Source organism: Neovison vison, chromosome X, assembly GCF_020171115.1.
Source record: "Neovison vison isolate M4711 chromosome X, ASM_NN_V1, whole genome shotgun sequence".
Lineage (NCBI taxonomy): Eukaryota > Metazoa > Chordata > Mammalia > Carnivora > Mustelidae > Neogale > Neogale vison.
Window position 1 is genome coordinate 44187503 of NC_058105.1, and position 24244 is coordinate 44211746.

General features: G+C 41.5%; 2 protein-coding genes across 5 annotated transcripts; both read right to left on the reverse strand.

Annotated features, from left to right (window-relative positions):
* Window positions 1–5005: 5005 nt before the first annotated feature.
* Window positions 5006–7291, reverse strand: TCEAL3 (transcription elongation factor A like 3). 2 transcript variants are annotated; one of them, XM_044234812.1, is made up of 3 exons: window positions 7224–7291; window positions 6269–6342; window positions 5006–5893 (listed from the first exon to the last, which is right to left on the reverse strand). In XM_044234812.1, the coding sequence occupies exon 3, from the start codon at window positions 5864–5866 to the stop codon at window positions 5264–5266; it is 603 nt and encodes a 200-aa protein (XP_044090747.1). In that variant the 5' UTR covers window positions 5867–5893; window positions 6269–6342; window positions 7224–7291; the 3' UTR covers window positions 5006–5263. The 2 variants fall into 2 exon arrangements, with proteins under 2 accessions (XP_044090747.1, XP_044090746.1); XM_044234811.1 differs by lacking the exon at window positions 7224–7291 and adding an exon at window positions 6880–6963.
* Window positions 7292–14851: 7560 nt separating this feature from the next.
* On the reverse strand, window positions 14852–17801 carry LOC122897184 (retinitis pigmentosa 1-like 1 protein). Of its 3 annotated transcripts, none has more exons than XM_044235373.1 (3): window positions 17679–17801; window positions 17026–17095; window positions 14852–16680 (listed from the first exon to the last, which is right to left on the reverse strand). In XM_044235373.1, the coding sequence occupies exon 3, from the start codon at window positions 16655–16657 to the stop codon at window positions 15029–15031; it is 1629 nt and encodes a 542-aa protein (XP_044091308.1). In that variant the 5' UTR covers window positions 16658–16680; window positions 17026–17095; window positions 17679–17801; the 3' UTR covers window positions 14852–15028. The 3 variants fall into 3 exon arrangements, with proteins under 3 accessions (XP_044091308.1, XP_044091307.1, XP_044091306.1); XM_044235372.1 differs by having other exon boundaries at window positions 14852–16685; XM_044235371.1 differs by having other exon boundaries at window positions 14852–16685; window positions 17631–17801.
* Window positions 17802–24244: the final 6443 nt, after the last annotated feature.

Consider the following 24244-nt stretch of genomic DNA (forward strand, 5'->3'; position numbering starts at 1 on the left):
ATCATGACCTGAGCTAAAACCAAGAGTTGGATGCTTAACCAACTGAGCCACCCAGGCACCCCCCCCACATTTTTTTTTAAATGAGGGCACAGGCTGGCTTAATCATTTTGTGAGTTGATCACAGAAAAAGAACTTTGAATTTCTGGCAAATTTCAGAAAAACTGAATGGAGGGAATACAAGGCATTAGATGTTCAGTTGCTTAGTTACAAGCCACAGAAGCCAACTCTGGTTAATATGAGCAGAAAGAGACTATTATTAAAGGGTATTGAGTGGCCTTGGGCTGGGGATGGTGCTAGAAGAGGCAGATGATAAGGGTTAAAGTTCCTACAGTTAGGAACAAATCCAGAATACACTTGAGAATCAATCTGATTTCTGTCCCTTTTAGTTTTTGCTTTTTCCAGAATGTCTTATAAATGGAAGCAAACTAGAGTATAGCCTTTTTAAAAAGATTTTATTTATTCATTTGACACACAGAGAGAGACAGTGACAGAGGGAACACAAGCAGAGGGAGGGGGAGAGGGAGAAGCAGGCTCCCCACTGAACAGGGAGCCCAACGTGGGACTCCATCCCAGGAGCCTGGGATCATGACCTGAGCCAAGGCAGAGGCAGACGCTTAATGACAGAGCCAACCAGGCGCCCCCAGAGCATAGCCTTTTTTGGTCTGGCTTCTTTCACCTTAGCCTAATGAATTTGAGTCATTCATGTTTTTGCATGAGCCAGTAGTTTTTTCTTGTTTATCCATTCACCATTTGGGGGATAATTTGGATTGTTTCCAGTTTTGAGCTCTTATGAATAAAGCTACTAAAGTTTTCATTTCTCTTGGGTAAATACTTAGGAGTGGGATTACTGGGTCATATGATAAATGTATGGCTGCCAAACTTTTCTAAAGAGGACATGCCATTTTTTCCCATTTATTTTAAGTAAACTCTACATCCAGCATGGGGCTCAAACTCATGACCCCAAGATCAAGAGTGGCATGCTCTACTGACTTGAGCCAGCCAGGTGCCCCAGGTCATGCCATTTTGTATTGCCACCAACAATGAGAATTCCAGTTGTTCCATATCCTTGTTAAAACTTTTTAATAACAGCCTTTTGTTTTTGTTTTTTTAGTTTAGCCACTCTAGTAGGAGTGTAGTAGTATCTCATTTCCCTGAAAATTAATGGTGTTGAACATGTTTTCATCTGATCATTTGCCATATTCATCTTTTCTTTGGTGAAGTGTCTTTTCAAATCTTTGCCTATTTTTAAATTGTCTAATTTTCTTGTTGTCTTATTATTACTGAGTTGTAATAGTTCTTTGTATATTCTGAAGACAGATACTTTATCAATGATCTTCCAGGTGGAAGCTTGTCTTTTCATTTTCCTAACATGTTAATGGCTTTTGAGGAGCTTTTTAATGAGGAGCCTCCATTTAATGAGGAGCCATTAAAATATAAAAATATTTTAATATTGATGTGGTCCAATTTATATATTTTTTACTAGCACTTAACATCCTTCTGTGAAAGGTTTGCCTAACCCAAGATTATCTCTTTATTCCTATTTTTTCTAACAATATTTAATTTTATATATTTTTAAGGTAATCTCTACACTCAATGTGGGGCTTGAACTCACAACCCCTTTGGGTTCTGGGCCCCAAAGTCCAGAGCATGCACCACTGACTGAGCCAGCCAGGCACCCTTCTAACAATATCTTAAATTCTATTGTCTGCATTTAAATGTTTTATCATTAGCATTTGTCTTTTTCTATTTCTTAGTAGGAAAAACTGGAACTTATTAAGTAGATAGTGGAAGAAAAATAATTTCAAAAGTCTTTAAACCACTATAACATTAAGTAAGCAATATTTTACTCTGCAGATTATTCCCTATTTTTTCTATTTTTTAATGAAGTATTAATAATTTTAGTTTTTGCATTTTGACCTATGAGCCATTTTGAGTCCATATTTTGTATATGGTGTGAGGCAAGGGTACTTTTTTTTAAAAGATTCTATTTATTTATTTAAAGATTTTATGTATTTGTTTGAGAGAGAGAGAAAGCATGAGAAGAGGGAGGGTCAAAGGGAGAATCAGACTCCATGCTGAGCAGGGAGCCCGATAAAGGATTCAATCTCCAGACTCCAGGGTCATGACCTGAGCTGAAGGCAGTCACTTAACGAACTGAGCCACCCAGGCACCCCAAAGATTTTATTTATTTGTTTATTTGACAGAGAGAGAGGGGGGGGGGAGATCACACGTAGGCAGAGAGGCAGGCAGAGAGAGAGGGGGCTTGATCCTGGGACCCTGAGACCATGACCTGAGCCGAAAGCAGAGAGAGGCTTAACCACTGAGCCACCCAGGTTCCCCAAAGGTACTCTTCTTTTTGTATATGGATGTCTTCTATAGACTGAATGTATAACCCTCAAATTCATATTTAAATCCTAACATCCAATGTGGTGGAATTTGGAGGTGGGATCTTTGGGAAGTGAATAGGCCATGTGGTGGAACTGTCATGAATGGGGTTAGTTTCATTATAAAAGAGACCCCAGACTGTTTTTTCAGAGTCCATAGTCTCTCATGAAGTGGCGGGGGGGTGGGAGGTTGGGGTACCAGGTGGTGGGTATTATAGAGGGCACGGCTTGCATGGAGCACTGGGTGTGGTGAAAAAATAATGAATAATGTTTTTCTGAAAATAAATAAATAGGAAAAAAAACTGTTAGAATGCATGCTAAAGGGAGTAGATCTAGATTTTGATTTTTAAAAATTTTATTCCCAGGAAATTAAGGTATTCATAGTGCTGGAATTAAAGTTTTTGAACTTGTACTTGAGGTATATGAATTTTTAAACTTGGTATTTGTTTAATAAATCCCTCCAGGGAAATGAAAAAGAAATAGAATGAAAAAAAAAGAGAGACCCCAGAGAGTTGCTTTGCCCCTTCTGTCATGTGAATACATCTCTTTATGAACCAGGAATCAGGCCTCACCAGATACCAAATTCATCAGTTAACAGTATTTTTACCATTAAGCCACACAGTTAACGGTATTTTTGTTATAGCTGCTAGAACATCTGATTGTTCCAGAATCACTTGTTGAACAGTTTATTTTTCTCCATTGAATTACTTTGAGATCTTTTTAAAAGATGAATTATCTATATACATATAGACCTATTTCTGGAATGTCTGTTTTACTCTATTGACTGTCTGTAGTCTATAGAATCCTGCATTGGGCTCTCTGCTCAGCATGGAGTCTGATTCTCCCTCTGACCCTCCCCCTTCTCATGTTATTCTTATGCCAATATTACACAGTCTTGATTACTATAGCTTTATAGTTAGTCTTGAAGTCAGGCAGAGTCCTCCAACTTTGTTCTTCTTTTTCAACATATTCTGGCTATCTTATGTTCTTTGCTTTTCCATATAACTTTTAGAATCCCAGTTTGCTGGGATTTCTATTGGTATGACATTGAATTTATAGATCAGTTTTAGAGAGAATTACCATATTAACACTACTGGGTCTTCTAATCCATGAATAGTTATCTCTCTAAATTCAGGGCCCCATATTCAATCATAATTTTTAAATATATGTGTCAAGGACAGTGTAGGGGATATCAGGATGAATAAGAAAGTGTTTTGTTAAAGGAAAATACTGGTGGGTTAAATAAAATACCTAACACTGAAAGTTTTTAATATTTTGAGTACTATTACCCTTTTCAGTTGGAACTGGGTTTGCAATGGAAAGGGATATTTTCAGCTTGAAACTCAGTTGCATAACCCTCTCTGATTATGTGTGGACAGGTCCCTTAATTTTGTATTGTGAGCCAGCCAGGAGACTTTAGAAAACTCAGACTAAGAAAGGTATGTAAATTTAGATATGGTTTTTTTGGGGTACTGTGGTATAGTGTTCAATTCAAATCACCATCCATTGTCTGGTCCATAGATTAGTCTCAGGACACAGCCCCCAGTAGACCCCAAATATCCGAGTCCTCTGAAGAGAAAAGGAGCTATAAGCAAATATAAAATGAACTGAAAGTGGTAATGACTATGCTAAGAACTGTGGAATACAGGGCAGCCCAAGGAGCTGTGGGGCAGTACCACCTGAGTGGGCATGACTCTGAAGCTGGGAGAGAGGCTTTATCCACATTCGTACAGCAGTCAAGTAGGGGCTTTGGCCCTTTGGGGATGACAGGGAATCAGAGGGGCTTTGTCACCACAACTCCATATCAATAGTTGTTAGCAGAGGATACAGGGCAGAGCAGAACAGGAGTGCCCAGCACATATGGTAGTATCAGAGAATGGTGGTACCCTCTTCTCGGCTGCTTGGTCTTATTCCTAGGTACAGGTGAGACCTACCTTTGGCCTTCCTCTTAGTGTTTGACAGTCCAGGGTCCTACTATTACCAAGGTGCCAGCCCAGCATAGCTCACATACTCAGTATCTAATCTGACCCACTCAGCAGTATGGGAGTTTAAATTTTATTCCCATTTCACAGATGACAAGACTGACCCTTACAGCACTGGTTCTGTTGCTATAACCACCAGTTGATTTCTCTAGCTGGGAGTCTCAGAGATAATGTGAGTTTTACTTATCATTTTACATTCTGACAACAGGAATTTTAAGTGTCTTTATTATCCTCATATACTCATTGAACGTTTCAGTTGTTTATCACGTATTGATTCCTAGGGTTTTTGAAATTATGGCAAACGTAGTCCATCCTTTAGGAAAAAGTGGTTAGTGAGAAAAGCGAATAAAAAGAATCACACATGGTGGCAGTCATAGGATGGTAGAGGACTCAGAAGAAGGAGCAGCAGTGCCCGAGGATGGCATGGGGATGAGTAATGCCTACCGAATGGCATAAAGGTACTTAACCATAAGGTGACTGGACTCATGTTTGAATAAAAATGAGACCTTTTTTTTTTTTGCTACCATACAGGAAAAACCATCATCTGTTTTTTAGTATACACATTTTCAGAGCTTTATCTATGCACAAATGCATTATGCAAACATTTATATTTTTACAAAAATGGTCTGATACTGTATATGTGGTTCTGAAAACTGTATTTTCTTTATTGTTATTTTACAGTGTACCATGAACATTTCTTCCATGCACATGGGTGAAAATTCCCTACTGAAAGACAGAGAACATTGTAGTTGGATCAAAAGGCTGCTGGTAACAAGAGTGACACCTAAAGCAAAGTATCAGCTTAAGGTTAAAGCACATAGCCTGGCAAATGCCTGTCAGGGAAAGCATGGTCAGCAATATTCTCATTAGAGAAGTTAAAATTGAAGGCCAAAGGCATTAAAGATATGGGATATCATGTAAACCCTTTTGGCCCCTACCTCCGCCCCTCACGCCCCTGACACCCCGCTGCCCCCTTGGGGCAAACGGATCCTGTACATCTCTTTGCATCCAATGAAAACCACCCATTTTCTGTTTTTTTCTTAGCTCTTCCTGAGCCCTTGACATATCTCCACATTCTCTCATCATCTCCTCACTGCCCAAGTGCCTTTCTTGTAAGTCCTCCTGATAGTCCTTAGGGGAATCATCTGTCCCCCTGTCTGTTTTTCTTTTTGCTTTCCTGGGCACATAATCTTCAGCTGGGCGCTTTTCAGCAGCCCGTGGCTCACTCTCAGGCTTTGCCAGGGATTCTGGCTTGCCCTCACCGTGTGGTTTTCCCTCATTTTCAGACTTGCCCTGCTTTTCTTGCTTTCCCTCATCTTCTGGTTGTCCCCCATTATCTGGCTGTCCCTTATTCTGGAGCTTTCCCTCATGACCTGGCTTCCCCTCCACTTCCAGCTTCTCTTCCTCATCTGATTTTCCTTCATCTTCAGGCTCTACTTCATCTTCAGGCTTTCCCTCAACTTCCAGCTTTCCTTCATTTTCATTGTAGAGTTTTTCCATGTTGAATTTTCCCTTCTTTTCCTTGTCCTGGGTTGGGGGGTAGAGTGGGAGAGCGGGGGTAAGAGAAGTCAAAGGAGACAAGGGAGACTGAGGACTTGGAGGTGGAATGCAGGTGCTGATAGTACTGGCATCTTTCCCCTTGGCTGGGTTCCCCTGACGTGCTTAAGCCCTCCAAGTTTGTCTTCTCCCCACCTTTGACCCCATAATTCACCCTACACCTGAGAGCCAACCATTTCCCTGGCAGGTCCTACCACCTTTTGTACCATCCCTCAGTATGGTGGGGTGGGTGCAACATACATGGTGGTGAGATGGACAGTGGGGACCTCAAATTCTGCCCCCACGGTGCCCTCTACACCCTCCCCCTACCATTCCTGTCCAGTGCCCCTCCACCCTTTCACTCACCTGAAGGGATTCTAAACAGGTTCTTCCTCCTTTTCTAGAAAGCCTTGCAGAGTGCAGGGGACAGACAGACAGACCTGCAGACAGACAGGAGACACGGGCAGGGCCTGTGTGCTCAGCCAACTGAAGTTTCTTTCCTGAACCTGGGCTTTCCTCATGCAACATTTTCCTCTCCTACCTCCCCCGCATCCCAGCCGCCATTACTTTTCAGGCCTCAGGCACCAAACCAGGATGCTTTCCAAACTGTTTAGGTTTCTGTGTTCCGCCTTCCCTGCAGGCAAGCCGCCCACCCTACCCCCTTTCCGCGGAGGGCAGTATTTCCTCTTTGGTGCAGAGTGTGAGGGGGGTTATTTCTAAAATGTCTACATTTCGCTGTCGCACTGCAGGGGCGCCCCCCCCCCATTTCAGGTCCAAAAATGGATGGAAGGCGCACAGGAGGGGCGTCGAGGAGGCGGTGGTGGGGTGCTCCATCCCCACCTGCCCACGTCCACGCTGCATCCCCCTCCTCAGCGACCTCCCAGACCCCCATTCCACTCCGCGCTGCTCCGGGTTCCTACTCCCATCCACCTCCACCCCTGCCCACGGCAGCCAGCAGTGCCCACCTTTACACTGACCTGTGGGGCCCGGGCAGGCCTGCGCCTCCTCGGGCTCGCCGAAGCCCGCTCGCCCCTCGCCGGCCACCCAGGCAGCTCACGGAGCTGGTTCTGCGCAGGCGATGGGAGCGGACAGCGCAGGGACCGGACCGCAGGGCGGGCGAGCTGGCGGGCGCGGGGGCTGCTGCCCACGTCGGCGCCCAACCGGTCACGTGAGCGCCGCGTCACGGAGCTCGGTCCCCCACCCCGCCCCCCTTACCCCTATCCCCAAGGGACCAAGCAACCACACGCGGTGGAGGGCCGAGTGGCAAATGGGGAATCAAGAGGGCAGAAGCCGGGAGGCTTCCGGACCGCAGGTGCTTTACCTGGCGCATCTCAGTCCCTCGCACTGCATCCCTCTGCGATGTACGTCATTGCCAGGTGTGACCGCTGTTCACAGGGACGGTACCCGACTTTGCCAGGAGCGCTCAACAACCGAGTCCCACAGGCTGCTTTCAAGACCGGCTCTGCCTGACTCCTGAGCCCAGACAGTAGTACCTACAGGGAGCGGCACTGCCACCTTGATTAGCTGTGTTTCTGGACCTCTTCTCTATACCCATGTTCTCTCACCCTGAATGATTTCTGTTCATTAACCTCTAAGCACAGATGATTCTCAAATCTCCATCTCCAGGCTGTTCCCTACCCCCGAGCCTTAGATCCACTTTTTGCTTTCTGATCCATCAGCAGCATGGGAGAGTGCTTGATTCTTCACACGTTTTCCACCATGTGTTGGAATACTTTTTCATTTTCACTAACATGATAGGTGAGTAGTAGTATCTCAATGGCATTTTATTTTGCAATTTTTTGGACACTTTAAATACCACTGTAAATTGTCTGTTAACGTCTTTCCACATTTTTGTTGGGTTGTTGGTCTTTCTCCCATCATTTTCAGTACCCTGTATACATTAACAGTATGAGGCCTCTATGTTTTACGTTGCAAATATTTACTTCCAGTTTGTTGCTTTTCTACTTTGTATATGGTGTATTTCTGCCATGCATTAAAAAAATAGTCCAATTTATCAAATGTTTATTGCATCTAGATTTTGATTCATAGTTAATAATTCTTTTCCTACATGAGGCCAGAGGAATTCACCCATGTCTTCTTTTAGTACTCGTATGGTTAACTGTATTTGTCCTGAGGGCATCTGTGGTTAGGAATAGAGGTTAAGTAATACACCAGTGCCAAACTGAGTTGAATCTACTGCTGACTCAAGGCAGCAAATCAAAGCCCCAAGACTCATTAGAAGGAGAGGGGTTTCCTAACAAACCAGCACCCATATAATGCTGGGAACCTCAAATGTTTCAGTTTAGGGGTAATTAAAAACTGGAAATAAACTAGCTCTCACAAAGTCTTTTAGTTTGTCCTTGCAACATCTAATTGGACTAGTAAACTTTAAGCTTTGGACATAGATTATGGTGGTTCCAGACTGGAAGAACCCTTATAAGTCCTGACCAACGCAAACAAAATCTTCTCTGGAGTAAGTGTCCATCATCCTAGGCCCCAAATTATTTCAACAAACAATTGCTCATGTACAATGTCCACACAGAAAGATAATCGGGAATACAAATTTTTAAAAAGGCATAAGTAAGAAGCAGTAGAGACAACAGCTAACACAAACAGATCCATTAGTTTTGAATTATCTGAATCATCAGATACAAACTACTAACCACAATGCTTAGTGTGTTCAGATAAATAAAATCCAATCTTGAAAATTTCAACAGGGTGCTAGAAATCAGAAAAAGTGGAAAAAAAAGAGGAATTCTAAAACTACAAAAAAAAAAAACCCCAGCTGAAATTAGAAACTCAATGGATGGCTTTAACAGCAGATTAGATGCAGCTCAAAAGAGAATTAAAGAACTAGAAATTATGTTCAGAAGAAACTATCCATAAGGCTGCACAGGTAGTAAAAAAGATGGAAAATTCAGATGGGAGGGCGTAAGATCTAACAAATGTTTACTTGGAATTCCAGAAGGAAAAGAGAAATGGATGTGTTCAGAGGCAACCTCTGAAGAGACAACTGAGGATTTTTCAGAACTGATGAAAGACATTGATCCATAGATCGAAGAAGTCCAAGATATCCCAAATAAGATAAAAAGAAACTCATGCAGAGATGCATAATAGTAACCTTGCAGAGAATCAAAGACAAAGGGAAAAATCATAAAAGTAGCCAGAAAAATAGAATACCCATTGAAGGAACAAAAGTTAGGGTGATTGATGGCTTCTCAATAGAAACAATGGAGGTATGAAGATAGTAGAATGATATCTTTAGTAACTTTTAGGAAAATAAATGCCAGACAAAAAAATTGAGAACCAGTAAAAATACCCTTCAAAATTAAAGGTGAAATAAAGACCTTTAAAAATAAAAAGAGTTTCCCATCGGCAGGCATAAACCAAACGAAATACTGAATGCTACAAGGCATTTTTCCCATGACAGAAAAATGATCCCAGATGGAATACTGGAGATAAGAAAGGGAAAAACAACAATTAAAAAGACAAATGTATGTAAACTTAAATCAATACTACATAAAACTAGTAATACCTTGTTAATTCATATCAAAAAATGACATAGGAGTCAAGAGGGCTGAAGTAAAAGTACAAAATTAATACTAGCCTTTGATAAGTCATGATTGTACGTTCTAATTGCCAGAAAACATTAAGGTAAAACTTCTAAGCTAGTAGAGGGGCAAAAATAAGAAAATAATCCTAAAGAAGAGAAAACTAACATACATTAGATGGGACATAGAGAAGGAACTTGATACAATGGTTAATTTATATCTATTAATACCAGTGAGTACATTAAATATGATTTACATGAAGCAATTAAAGATTTTCAGACTGGAAAAAACACAATGTTATACTGCTTATGAAAGACATCTGAAATACAAAAATACATAGAGACTGAAAGTAAAATATAGAAGAAAATTATAACATGAAAACTAACCAAAAGGAAGACATTATAAATAACAAAATAGACTTCAAAACAAAAAGCATTACAAAACATAATGAGTATCACTTTATGGTATTTTTAAAATTTGTATGCATTTATTAGATTGACCTCAAAATAAATAAATCAAAATTTGACAGAACTACAAGGAGAAATAAACAAAGCTTTTAAGCATTATAACACTCCTATTTCTGTAACTGTGTAAATATTTAAAGTGTTGAAAGGAAAAAAAATCACCAAATTAAAATTTTATATCCAGCAAAATTGTTCTTCAAAAGTGAAGGAGAAATAAAGATTTTTCTCAAAAATCAAAACAAAAACTGATGACCAGCAAACCTTCCATTAAAGAAACATTAAAAGATTTTCTCTAGAGAAAAGAAATTTTTAAAAATTTTATTTATTTGACAGACAGATCACAAGTAGGCAGAGAGGCAGGCAGAGAGAGAGGAAGAAGCAGGCTCCCTGCCAAGCAGAGAGCCCTGATGCGGGGCTTGATCCCAGGACCTGAGATCATGACCTGAGCCAAAGGCAGAGGCTTTAACCCACTAAGCCACCCAGGTGCCCCTAGAGAAAAGAAATTTGATCAGAAACACAAATTAGTTCAGCAACTTGAATATTCATAAAGAGCAGTAGGAAGGAATATATGAAAGTATAATGAAACTGTTTCTTTTTCTTATTGATACAAAAGATAAATATCTGAAGTATTAATGTTAACAATATATTTAGTGATTATAGCATATGGATAAGTGAAATGAATGAATATTCTGTAGTAAGGTATCTACACTACATGTAAGTGAAGCAGAAGAATATTCTTTGAAAGTAAACCTAGTGAAAAATACATATTGTAATCTTGAGGGAAATCACTAAAACTTTTTAAAAAAGAAATATAATTGATACAATAAAAGAAAACAAAAGGAATCATGTAAAATACTCAAAACTGAAAAAGAACTCTTGGAAACAAATGGAAAACAGTTACACATGGTTGATACTAATCCGAATGTATCTCAAGAATCATTTTAAATATAAATGCTCCAAATACACCCATTTAAGACAAATTGTTAGAATGAACACATAAAAGCCAACTATACGTTTTAGACAAGAGGCCCATTTTTAAAAGAAAGACTCTGGGCACCTGGGTGGCTCAGTTGGTTAAGCATCTACCTTTGGCTCAGGTCATGATCCCAGGATCCTGGGATCAAGTATTGCAATGGGCTCCTTGCTCAGAGGGGAGCCTGTTTCTCCCTCTGCCTGCTTATCCCCTTGCTGTGCTTTCTGGCAAATAAATAAATAAAATCTTTAAAATAAATAAAGACTCTGAAAGGTTATAAGTAAAACAATGGAGGAAGATATATACAACCATATAAACTAAATCAAAGAAATATGGACAAAAGAAGGATGATGGAGGGGTGCCTGGCTGGCTCAGTGGGTACAGCATTTGACTCTTAATCTTGGGGGATGAGTTCAAGCCCCACAGTGGGCACAGAGCCTACAAAAAAAATGCTGGAATAGCTATCCAATTTCAGATAAAGAAGACTTGAGAACAATTCAAGTATCAGATTAAAAAAAAAGAGGCACTACATAATGACAAAGGGATCAATTATGGAAAAAAACAAATACATAATAATCTTAAATATATATGTACCTAACAAAAATATCAAAATATATGAGGGAAAACTGATAAAACAGACAAATCTATTAACAGAGTTACAGTCTTCAACCACCCCTAGTCAGTAATTGACAGATTAAGAAGGCAAAATATCTGTAAAGATATAGTTGACCTGAATGGCACTATTAATCAACTTGATCCAAATGGCATTTACAGAACATTACATCTAATATCAGAACACTTTTTATCAAGTTCATATAGAACATTCACTGCGAGTCCATATTCTAGGCCATTAAATACACCTTGCCAAATTTAGAAGAACAGAAATCATAAAAAGTAAGCTCTCAGTGGAATTAAAGATAAAAACATACATAAACATGCATAGATACACACAGGTTATTATATATCAATAGATCTCCTTGCTCTATCAACTGCAAGGACCTAGAAGCAATGATACCCCAATAGTAATGAGTACTCTTAGCACCCAGATCTTGGTTTTTATGCCATTCTCTAACCAAAGGTACCAGGGCCCCTTGGGTAAATGGCAAATTCTAGGACTTGGACAGGAAATATACAAGACTACCTCATCTTGTAGTGCCAGAAAGTGTTACACACACACATACATGTGCACACATATGCACACAGGGATGGAAGGAGGTATGTTAAATAAATACAAGTGCCAAGTGAAAGAGCTTTCAATGGCCGAAGTTGGAACTAGAGCAATGAAAATATGTGAAGTAGTATTAGATTATAATCCAAAGTATATGATAAACATTGACTGCTGGATTTTAAGGTAGTTATATTTTAACTCTTTGAAGAACAATGGAGTATTATTCAGCCATAAAAAGGAATGAAATCTTGCCATTTGCACCGACAGTATAATGCTAAGTCAATCAGAGAAAGACAAATACCATATGCTTTCACTCATATTTAGAACTTGAGAAACCAAACAAAGGGAAAAAATAAGAGAGACATAGCATGAAAACAGACTCTTAATTATGGAGATCAATATGATGGTTACCAGAGGGGAAGGTGGTGTGGGGATGGGTTAAATAGGTGATGGGGATCAAGGAATGCATTTGTCATGATGAGCACTGGGTGATGTATGGAACTGTTGAATTACTATGCTGTATACCTGAACTAATATAACACTGTGTGTTAACTAACTGGAATTAAAATTAAAACTTAAAAAAAGGATCCATACCAATACCCTCAAGTGGAACCTAACATCCCAGTCTTTCCTAAGACTGTACATAGTGACTTTCTTCCAAAGAGGACAGTATGGAAAGGGAGGAATAAGAGTAACTTTACCATAGAGAATCCTGACAAACCCTACCTCAGCCCAGGTCACAAGAGTTTACAACAGTGGTAATATTGATAGTATACACCCTTTTCTGAAAAAGTAAACTAGACGGGGTGTCTGGCTGGGTCAGTGTTAAGCAACTGCCTTCGGCTCAGGTTATGAACCCAGAGTCCTGGGATCCACCCCCACATCAGGCTCCCTGCATGGGGGAGAGCCTGCTTTTTCCTCTCCCACTCCCCCTGCTTGTGTTCCCTCTCTCACTTTCTGTCAAAAAAAAAACAAAATAAAATCTGGGGTGCCTGGGTGGCTCAGTTGTTAAGCAACTGCCTTTGGCTCAGGTCACAATCCCAGGATGCTGGGATGGAGCCCACATCAGACTCCCTGCTCAGTGGGAAACCTGCTTCTCCCTCCCCAATTCACCCCCCTTGTGTTCCTCTCTCTCAAATAAAATCTTAGAAAGAAAAAAAGAAATAAACTAGATACCCAACATGGGGCTTGAACTCACGACCCCAAGATCAAGAATGGCATGTTCTATGGACCGAACCAGTCAGGCACCCTGATAACATGTACCCCTTATAGAAATGTGGTGACATAGCACTTACCTCTCTGGTCCTCTTCCCAAAAGCACTTAACGACTGTGTAACCACGAGGAAAAAAGCAAACTGAAATTGTGGGACATTATACAAAATACCTGACCAGTACTTCTCAAAAGTGTCAAGGGCATCAAAAACAGGGAAAGTGAGAAACTGTCACAGCCAGAAAGAGCCTATGGAGACAAGATGACTAAATATAAGGTGGTAACCTGGATAGGATCCTGGAATAGGAAAAGGGCACTAGGGAAAAACTGAGGGAATTTAATAGGTACTCTGGTAAATAATTTATTATTTGGTCAATATTGGTTCATTTGTCATATGAAGACAAATGCAGCATACTAATGTAAGATGTTAATAGAGAATATTGTGTATGGGGTATATAGAAACTCTGTACTATTTTGCAATAATTCTCTAAGTCATTAACTTCTAAAATAAAAGTTCATTCAAAAAACACTAAAAGCAAATTAAAGGATAATGAAGAGCTGGGGTGGGGGGGCGCAGGGGAAAGGGGGAATCACATAGGTAGATGGATCTGTTGAAATGGTAAGGCAGGACTTAACAGGAACTTCCTGAGAGACAATTCCTCCTAAGAAAAAAGTGTCAGCAGACATGAGATTAACAGGTGAGAATAGCACAGCATCTGGTCACTCAGATTTTTCTGGCTCAACCTCCAGCATCTACATCCAGTGGAGATGGCACTGTATGCAAAAACACAGACTGACAAAAATTCTGGAAAAGAGTGTTTTTTAAAAACTTTATAAACTATCAACACCCAATGACAACTGGGTACTACCCACCTGAATTAGGGTAACTCTGCTGTAGGTAGAGAATTCTCCACCTTTCTGTTGAGACAGTGTTGCTTTAGTCCATCATGGTCTCCAGACCACCAGTAGCTGTGGGAGCTTCAGGCGATTACAGAGCCCCTGAGAAGGGGCACAGTGCCCAAGAGACATGGCATTACCCAGGGGACAATGGCACCCACATTTTATCTGACTTCTTTCTGAGACCTCTTATACCTCCCCTAAACATCTGAAAGAATTCTGGTTCTGCTACTGCAAGGCAAAGGGTAGGAGCCAGCCCAACACAGGTCACACTCACTACCTCATCTATCTTCTCCATGACCCTGGAAGGCAAGTTTTACCCCATTCAACAGATGACAAGGCTGTTTGTTACAGCAATGGATCTGTAATATCGGCCAGGTTGTCTTCCAGCTTCCAGTCTCAAACATGAGTTTTAAGAAATATTTCATATCCTGACCAAGAATTTTTGGTGTCTCCACTACATTCATGAGCTAACTAACTAGTTTTTTGGATTGCTTGGCATATATTGTTTTCATGATGAAAGTAATCAGTGTTTTTTTTTTAGGAGAAAACATACAATGAACAAAAAAGAACAACAAAAAAAATCACCTTCAGATAACCAGGATGTAGCTTTCAGAGTTTTCTCTATACATAGATCACTAGGTAAATGTCTTTGTAGTTTTACAAAAATGGACTGATGCCATATATATGGTTCAACAAACTTTTTTCTTTTTAATTTTACAATATGCCATAAACATTTTTCCATGCAATGGACAAAAATCTGCTACTGAAACATTGAAGGCTGCAGTTAGGTACAAGATAGCTAAAGCAAGTATTAGTATAAGGTTAAAGCACAAGGCCTAGGCAAATGCCTGCCAGGGGCACTACACAAAAGGAATGTCTTCAAAGCCCCTCTGTGGGGCCCTGCATCCACCCCTGAGTTCCCTTGGGCCCCTCGGGTGGAAGGGGTCCTGTAAACTTTTTTGCATCCACATAAACCCCCCCAATTTCTGTCTGGTTTTCTTCACCTCATCCTCTACCCGGGCCATCTCATCAAATTCTCTTATCATCTCCTCATTGCTCAAATGCATATCGTGTATGGCCTCCTTATATTCCTTGAGACACTGAGCCAGCCCCTTGTTGGTTTTTCTTTTAGCCTTCCTGGGTACATCATCCCCAGCTGGGCGCTTTCCTGCAACCCTTGGTTCCATGGCTGGCTTTTCTTCTTTTGGCTTCTCCTCATTCACTGGCTTTCCCTCATTCACTGGTTTTCCTTCTTCTTTGGGCTTTCCCTCACTCACTGATTTTCCTTCTTTTGGTTTTCCCTCATTCACCGGTTTTCCTTCTTCTTTTGGCTTTCCCTCACCCACTGGTTTTCCTTTTTCTTTTGGCTTTCCCTCACCCACTGGTTTTCCTTCTTCATGTGACTTTCCCTCGCTTACTGGTTTTCCTCCTTCTTCTGGCTTTCCCTCGTTCACTCGCTTTCCCTCGCTTTCCAGCTTTCCCTCCCTCTCTGGCTTTCCCTTGCTCACCGGCATTGCCTCGCTCTCCGGCTTTCTCTCCCTCTCCGGCATTGCCTCGCTCACCGGCATTGCCTCCATCATGGGCACTGCCTCCATCACGGGCATTGCCTCGCTCTCCGGCATTGCCTCGCTCTCCGGCATTGTCTCCATCACCCGCACTGCCTCGCTCTCTGGCACTGCCTCGCTCTCCGGCACTGCATCGCTCTCTGGCATTGCCTCGCTCTCCGGCATTGCCTCCGTCACCGGCTCTGCCTCGCTCTGCGGCTTTCCCTCGCTCACCGCCATTGCCTCCGTCACCGGCTCTGCCTCGCTCTGCGGCTTTCCCTCGCTCACCGCCATTGCCTCCGTCACCGGCTCTGCCTCGCTCTGCGGCTTTCCCTCGCTCACCGCCATTGCCTCCGTCACCGGCTCTGCCTCGCTCTGCGGCTTTCCCTCGCTCACCGCCATTGCCTCCGTCACCGGCTCTGCCTCGCTCTGCGGCTTTCCCTCGCTCACCGCCATTGCCTCCGTCACCGGCTCTGCCTCGCTCTCCGGCTTTCCCTCGCTCACCGGCATTGCCTCCATCACGGGCACTGCCTCCCTCTCCGGCGTTCCCTTGCTCACCAGCGTTCCCTGGCTCACCGGCATTGCCTCCATCACTGGCACTGCCTCGCTCACCGGCTTTCCCTCGCTCACCGGCACTGCCTCGCTCTCCGGCTCTGCCTCGCTCTCCGGCTCTCCCTCACTCTCGCTCTCGCTCTCCGGCTCTTCCTCGCTCTCCCGCTCTCCCTCGCTCTCCGGGTTTCCATCTTTTGGCTTTGTCATACTCTCTGGCTTTTCTTTATCCTTTAGTATTTCCTCATCTTCTGTCATTGTCTCTTTTTCTAACTTTTCCTTGTTTTCCATAGTACAGGCTACTTCCGGCTTTCCCGCATCTTGTGACTGTTCTTTGTATTCCATCTTTTCTTCGTTCTCAGTCATTCCATCATTTTCACTGCAGAGTTTTTCCATGTTGAGATTTCCCCCTCCTTCTCCTGTCCTGGGTTGGGGAGAAGAGGAAACAAAGGGAAGACAAGGGAAACTGAGGGCTTGGGGTGGAATGCAGGTCCGAATAGTACAGGCATCTCTCCCCTTGTCAGGGTTCCCCTGACCTGGGCCGGCTTTTAAGTGTGCTTTCTGCCCACCCTCTCCCCTCACACATGTGAGCCAACCATTTCTCCCGCAAGCCCTGCCATTTTCTCTACGTTTGCTCAGCACGACAGAGTGTGTATAAATGCGTTTGGAGCAGGGAACTGACACCCCATATTCTGCTGGTACTGTACCCCCCACACTCCCCACCCCTTTGGGTCCCTGCCCAGAGACGCCCCTCCTTCACTGACCTGCAGGGATTCTGAACAGATTCCTCCTCCTTTTCTAGCCTTCCAGAGTGCTGAGAACGGACACGCAGACCTGCAGACAGACAGGAGACAGGGGCTGCGCGTTTGGGTGGATGCGCCGGGACTCAGCCCCTTTCCCGAACCCTGGCCCTCCTCATCCAACGTTTCCCTCCCCCACCTCCTCGGCCCCCCGCACCCTAGCCGCCATTTCTTTTCACGCCTCGGGCGCCAGACCAGGATGTTTTCCAAACTAATTTTGGATCTCTGCGTCCTTCTCCCCAGAGGTAAGTCGCCTCCCCACCCTTAAGGTCAACTTTTTTTCTCTACGCATAGAGTAGTAGAGAGGATTCATTTCCACTGTCTCGCTGGCGGGGCGCCCCCCAGCTCACCAGCTCCGGCTCCAAAATGGACGGAGGGCAGCGAGAAGGAGGTGCGGGAGAAAAGGGTACACGAGTACTAGGGGGTGTCCGCTCTGCCCACCCTCCGCCGATTGGTCGCTAGCTCCACCTTAGCCATTTTCCCACCCCCATCTCTAGCTACACTCTGACCAGCTTCCCTCAACCCGGACCTCATCCCCACCCTTTTGCCTCTCCGTGTTCGTGCCTCACCCCCCATTCCAGGGTTCCGCAGGAGGCGACGAAGGCCCTCACACTGACCTCAAAGAACCTGGAGCAACAATTAGGAGCTTGCAGACCGCTCCGGATCCGACCGCAGGGGAAGAGGGCGGGCTCCCAGACTGGTGCCCACATCTGCGCCCCGACGATCACGTGAGCGTCGCGTCACCCGAGCTCGCCCCCCTCCCCCTCTCTCCCTGCCGCCCCGCCCACCAGCCAGCGTCTGCCAGTCAGTCACCCCACCGCTCTCTGGAGCGCTTCCCCTCTGACCTCTATGGGCTCTTTTGTCCTTTTTCTCTTCTTGAGGTGGTCGAAGGAATAATTTTAATAAAAACCACAGAGGCTTTTTTTCATGGGTTGGGCGGTCGGGGGAGGAGTCTTGACCAGTTGCTCTTAATTTCCATTGAAAGGACTAGAGCCAGCCAATGAAATCGTATGAATGTGAACTTTCATGTGGTACAGAGACTATTGCCCTTTATTTTTTTATTTTAAATTTTTAAAGTTGTATTTATTTATTTTAGGGCGGAGGGGCAGAGAAAGGGAGAGAGAGAATATCCAGCAGACTCCCCGTTGAGCTCTGAGCCCTTGCAGGGCTTCATCCACCACTCTGAAATCAGGACCTGAGCAAAAATCAAGAGTCTGAGGCTTAACGCACAGAACCACCCAGGCGCCCCAGAATATTGCACTTTAGAAAAAATTAGGAAAAATGTTACTCTCAAGATAAATTTGTTCCTTTTTTCTGACATGTGCAAACAGTAATTTTCTAATTATTTAAGTCTTAAAATCATATTTGAAGCAGAATAAAGGAAAGATTTTTTTTTATAAGCGAGCTACTGAATATACAATGGACAATGACCTGACCATACATGACAATAGAACTGGGGACCCACAACCTCTGCAGCAAGCAGCCCAGGAAGCCAAATCCTAGCCTCTGAAGCAATCTTCAGGACTTGATCATTGACTGCCAGCCTCCCTATTTTTGCCCCCACCAAGAGAAATCGAAATAGACTCCCCAAACCAATCATATAAGGTGTGCCGCTTTTAGTTAGCCTGCTTCCAGCTTCCCCATGCCATCAGCCTCCAATCAGAGAATACTTAAAGTCTTCTATTTTGTTGGGCTAAAGCTTTTCCACTCCCCATGGACATTAAGTCTCTGCCAAACACAAGTAATGGTGGCTGAGTCCCTTGTTATAACAAGTTCTGAATTAGTAGTCTATGTTTAAGGTTTTTGTGTGGGAGACCTTTAAAAATATAACAGACATGAACAACTAAGGAAAACGTTGATAGATTTGACTACCTGAAAATGTGTACCAATTTCTTTCTTTAAAACAATAGTGTCATTTTCACTATTTTAAAAAGGATTTTATTTATTTATTTGACAGGAAGAGAGACAGCAAGAGAGGGAACACAAGCAGGGGGAGTGGGAGAGGGAGAAGCAGACTTCCCACTGAGCAGGGAGCCCAATGCAGGGCTCAATCCTAGGACCCTGGGATCATGACCTGAGGAGAAGGTAAGACACTTAATGGCTGAGCCACCTAGGCACCCTGTGTACCAATTTCTTAAGGTAATGAGGACACATGCACTCTTCCCTGCTCTAGTTGAGTGGAAAGGTAAAAAATATTCTGAAAAGTAAGCTGGTAAATTGTTTTAAAATAAAAATATTTGGGGTGCCTGGGGGGCTCAGTGGGTTAAGCCTCTGCCTTCAGCTCAGGTCATGATCTGGGGGTCCTGGGATTGAGCCCTGCGTAGAGCCGGCATCCAGCAGGCATGGAGACCTGCATCAGGCTCCCTGTTGGGCAGGGAGCCTGCTTCCCCCCTCTCTCTGCCTGCCTCTCTGCCTACTTGTGATCTCTCTCAGTCAAATCAATAAATAAAAACCTAAAAAAATTTTGATATTTTGGTTCAGTAATTTCACTTCTAGTAATTACCCATGGAGAGAATTAATAATGTGCTAAACTAGGGCGCCTGGGTGGCTCAGTGGGTTAAGCTGCTGCATTCAGCTCAGGTCACGATCTCAGGGTCCTAGGATTGAATCCCGCATCGGGCTCTTTGCTCAGCAGGGAGCCTCCCTCTCTCTCTTTCTCTGCCTGTCTCTCTGTCTACTTGTGATCTCTGTCTGTCAAATAAACAAATAAAATCTTTAAAAAAATAATGTGCTAAACTATAATCTTATTTTTTAAAAAATGCTTTATATTTTAAAAATTCCTATAATAATTGTTTATTATGCATTTATTCTTTGTTGGAACTGGGGCTTCAGTATTCATTATGTAGGCTTTGTTTATAATGGAAAAAAAAATGGAATATCACAATTGTCCATCACACAGATTTAGTTGCATAATCTTCTTTTTTTTTTTTTTTAAAGATTTTATTTATCTATTTGACAGAGATCACAAGTAGTCAGAGAGGCAGGCAGAGAGAGAGGAGGAAGCAGGCTCCCGGTGGAGCAGAGAGCCTGATGCAGGGCTTGATTCCAGGATCCTGGGATCATGACCTGAGCCTAAGATAGAGGCTTTAACCCACTGAGCCACCCAGGTGCCCCAGCATGATCTTCTTAATACATTTGTTTACCCTGGTTATACTTGGATGTTGGGTTAAGAAAAATAATGAAAATGTTGGGTTCTCAATACACAGTAGAAATTATTAACTATTTATGATCCCCAATTACTATGGGTAGTGGGACACAAGAGATAGTCACAGGATGTGGTATTGCCCTCTAGAGAATGCCACCTATATGCCAGGAACTGTGTTAGCTACTTTATCTTACCTGGTGTGGAACTCATTTACTTATTTATTATTCTTTTTTTCCTAAGATTTTATTTATTTAGGTGACAGAGAACACAAGTAGGCAGAGTGGCAAGAAGAGGGAGAGGGAGAAACAGGCTCCCCACTGAGCAGAGAGCCTGATATGGGGCTCGATTCCAGACCCTGGGATCATAACCTGAGCCGAAGGCAGACGCTTAACCGACTAAGCCACAGGCATCCCCAGAATTCATTTATACCTGATAAAGGAACTCACACTTCAAAGAAGCAGAATGATTTATAAAGCTATATGCTTAACTCAGCATGGAATTGGAATAAGCGTAGCAGGAGGAATAAAACACAGAGATCCCACAACATACCCAAGTATAAAGGTTTTCAGTATGTGATAAGAATCCATCTCTGGTCAGTAGAGAAAAATAGGTTATTATGGAAATTACCTTTGTATAATTAAATAGTTAAAGAAAAAGGAAGATCCTTATTTTCTGACCTACAATCAAGTTCTTATAGGCAAGTACAATGAAATAAAAGGCTTCCAGATTACAAAGAAAGAAAAAGTTCCTTTATGTGCAGATGGCTTGACCTTGTATATAGAAAATCCCAAGAAATCCACTAAAGAGCTATGAGAACTAATAAATGAGTTTAGATCAATATATAAAAATCAATTTTATTTCTATATGCTAGGAGTGAACAATTTGAAATTGAAAGTAAAACATTTCCATTTAAAATAGCATCAAAAAGAATAAAATACTTGGAAATAAATTTATTAAAAAGTCTAAGACTTGTACACTGAAAGCTATAAAATTATGTTCAAAGAAACTAAAGAATACTTAAAGGGAAAGATATCTTATATTCATAGATTGGAAGACCTAATATTGTTAAGATGGGTAACATTTCCCTAATTGATCTACAGATTCAACACAATCTCTGTCAAAATCTCAGCTGCTTTGTTTGCAGAAATTTACAAGCTGATCCCAAAATTCACATGGAAATGCAACAAACACGGAATAGACAAAACAATCTTGAAAAAGAAGGGCAAAGTTGGAGGCCTCACACTTCCAGATTTCAAAATTTAATATAAAATTATAGGAATCAAGACAGTGTGGTACTGGCATAAGGGCTTAGAACCAATGAAATAGAATTTAGAATCCAGACATGAACCTTCAGATTTATGGTCATGGATTGTCAACCAGAGTCCAAAGAAAATTCCGTGGTGAAAGAATGCTCTTTTCAATAAATGCTGCTGAGACAACATGCAGAGATGAATTTGGACCTCCACCTCATACCACATAGAAAACTTAACTCAAAAATAAATCAAAGTTCTGGGGGTACCTGGCTGTCTCAGTCAATAGAGCATGCAACTCTCGATCTCAGGGTCCTGAGTTCAAGCCCCACTTTGAGCATACAGCTTACTTTTAAAAATTACATTAAATTAAATTAAATCAAAGTCCTACATGTATAAGCAGAAACTATTAATCTCTTAGAAGAAAATAGAGATGTAATTCTTCATGACCTTGGATTAAGCAATTGTCTCTTAGATATGACACTAAAATCTCAGACAACAAAAGAAATATAGATAAATGGGATTCTATCAAAATGTAGAATTTTTGTAATTCAAAGGACAACATCAAGAAAGTGAAAAGACAACCCACAGAATGGAAGACAATTTTTGAAAGTAATATATCTGATAAGGGACTTATATTCAGACTATATAAGGAACTGTTGCAACTTGATAAGAAAACAGACAACCCAATTTTACTTTAGGGATTTTGAGGTTTTTAAAAATTGAAATATATTTGACCTATAACATCACTTAAATTTAAGGTGTACAACACATTGATTTAATAAAGTATATATTATACTATGGTTGTCACTGTGTTGATAATTAGCACCTCTATCATGTAACATAATTATCATTTCTTATTAGTGGTTGGAATAATTGCAATCTGGCCTTTTAGTAAGTTTAAGGATTATAATCTAACATTGTTGTCTATATTCACTATATTGTGCATTAGATCTCTAGGACTTAATTACTATTCACTGTAAGTTTGTAGCCTTAGACAACATCTGTCCTATCTCCTTACCTCTTAGGCCCTAGTAAACACCACTTTACTCTCTATTTTTACAAGTTTGGCTGTTTTAGATTCCACATATAAGTGCTATTGTACAGTATTTGTCTTTCTCTGACTTGTCTCACTTGGCATAATGTCCTCAAGATCTATCCATCTTGTCACAAATGGCAGAATGTCCTTTCTCAGGGCTGAATAATATTTCATTGTGTAAATATACCACATCTTCCTCTTTTTTTTTTTTACCACATCTTCTTTATCCCATTTATTTTCTGCACAGAAAAAGAAACAACCAACAAAAAGAAAAAACAGCCTACAGAATGTGAAAAAATATTTGCAGACCATCCATCAGATAAGGGGTTAATATCCAAAATATATATAGAACTAATATATCCAAAATATATAAAGAACTCATACTATTCAAAAACAAAGAAACTCAGACAATCCTATTTAAAAATGAACAGAGGAACTAAATAGATATTTTCCCAAAGAAAATGTCCAAATGGCTAACAGATACATGAAAAGACGCTCAGCATCACTAACCATCAGGGAAATGCAAATCAAAACCCCAGTGAGAAATCACCTCACGCCTGTTAGAATGGCTATCATCAGGAAGAGAAGAGTTAAGTGTTGATGAGGATGTGGAGAAAAGACTTGTACACTATTGATATAGAAATGTAAATCAGTTCAACCACTATGGAAAACAATGTGTTAGTTCCTCAAATGTTTTCTAGAAAATTAAAAATAGACTAGCATATGATCCAGCAATTCCACTTCTGGGTATATACCTGAAGAAAATGAAAATGGGTTTTTAAAGAGATACCTGCACTCACATGTGTATCACAGCATTATTCACAATAGCCAAGATATGGAAACATCCTAAGTACCCATCAACTCAATTTTGAAACGAGGAAAGGATCTGAATATATATTTATGCAAAGAAAATATACAAATGGCCAATAAGCACAATGTGTTCAATGTCATTAGCCATCAGGGAAATGCAAATCTAAACCACAATGAGATAACACTTCATACTCATAAAAAGACAAATAATAGCATGTGTTTACAAAATATGTAGAGAAATAGGAACCATCATACTCTGATGGTGGAAATGTCAAATGGTGCGGGCACTGTAGAAAATGGTGAAAGAACCCAGTCACAAAAGACTACATACAGCGATTTCACTTATATGGGGAATTTAAGAAACAAAGCAAATAAACAAAGAAAAGAACAAAGGGAAAAATAGACAAAAAAACAACCCAAAACACCCAGACTCTTTTTAAGATTTTTTATTTATTTATGCAAGAGAGAGAGAGAGAGTGAGCGAGAGAGCACATCAGCAGGGACAAAGGGAGAGAGAGAAGCAGACTTCCCTGCTAAGCAGGAAACCTGACGCTGGGCTTGATCCCAGGACCCTAGGATCATGACCTGAGCTAAGGCAGGTGCTTAACTGTCTGAGCCATGCAGATGGCCCTGGGCTCTTAATTGTATGGGATAAACTGGTGGTTACCAGAGAGGAGATAGGTGGGGACAGATGAAGGAGGTTAAGAGTACCTTATCATGATGAGCACTGAGTAATATATAGAATTGCTTAATCATTATATTATACATCTGAAACTAATATAACAATTGTACATTAATTATACTGGAGATAAATAGATTAGATAGATAGATAGATAGATAATTATAACCTCCCAGGCACTCCACACTAAAACAAAAAAATAAGATGACATAGGGTATGATTCAATTAATATGAAACATCTAGACTAGGCATATTCTTAG

Coding starts and splice junctions, on each gene's coding strand:
- TCEAL3 (XM_044234812.1), bottom strand. CDS start 5,866: ATGGAAAAACTCTACAATGAAAATGAAGGAAAGCTGGAAGTTGAGGGA.
- LOC122897184 (XM_044235371.1), bottom strand. Junction 16,686..17,025: donor TCTGTTCAGAATCCCTGCAG/GTCAGTGAAGGA, acceptor TCCCCAACCCAG/GACAGGAGAAGGAGGGGGAA.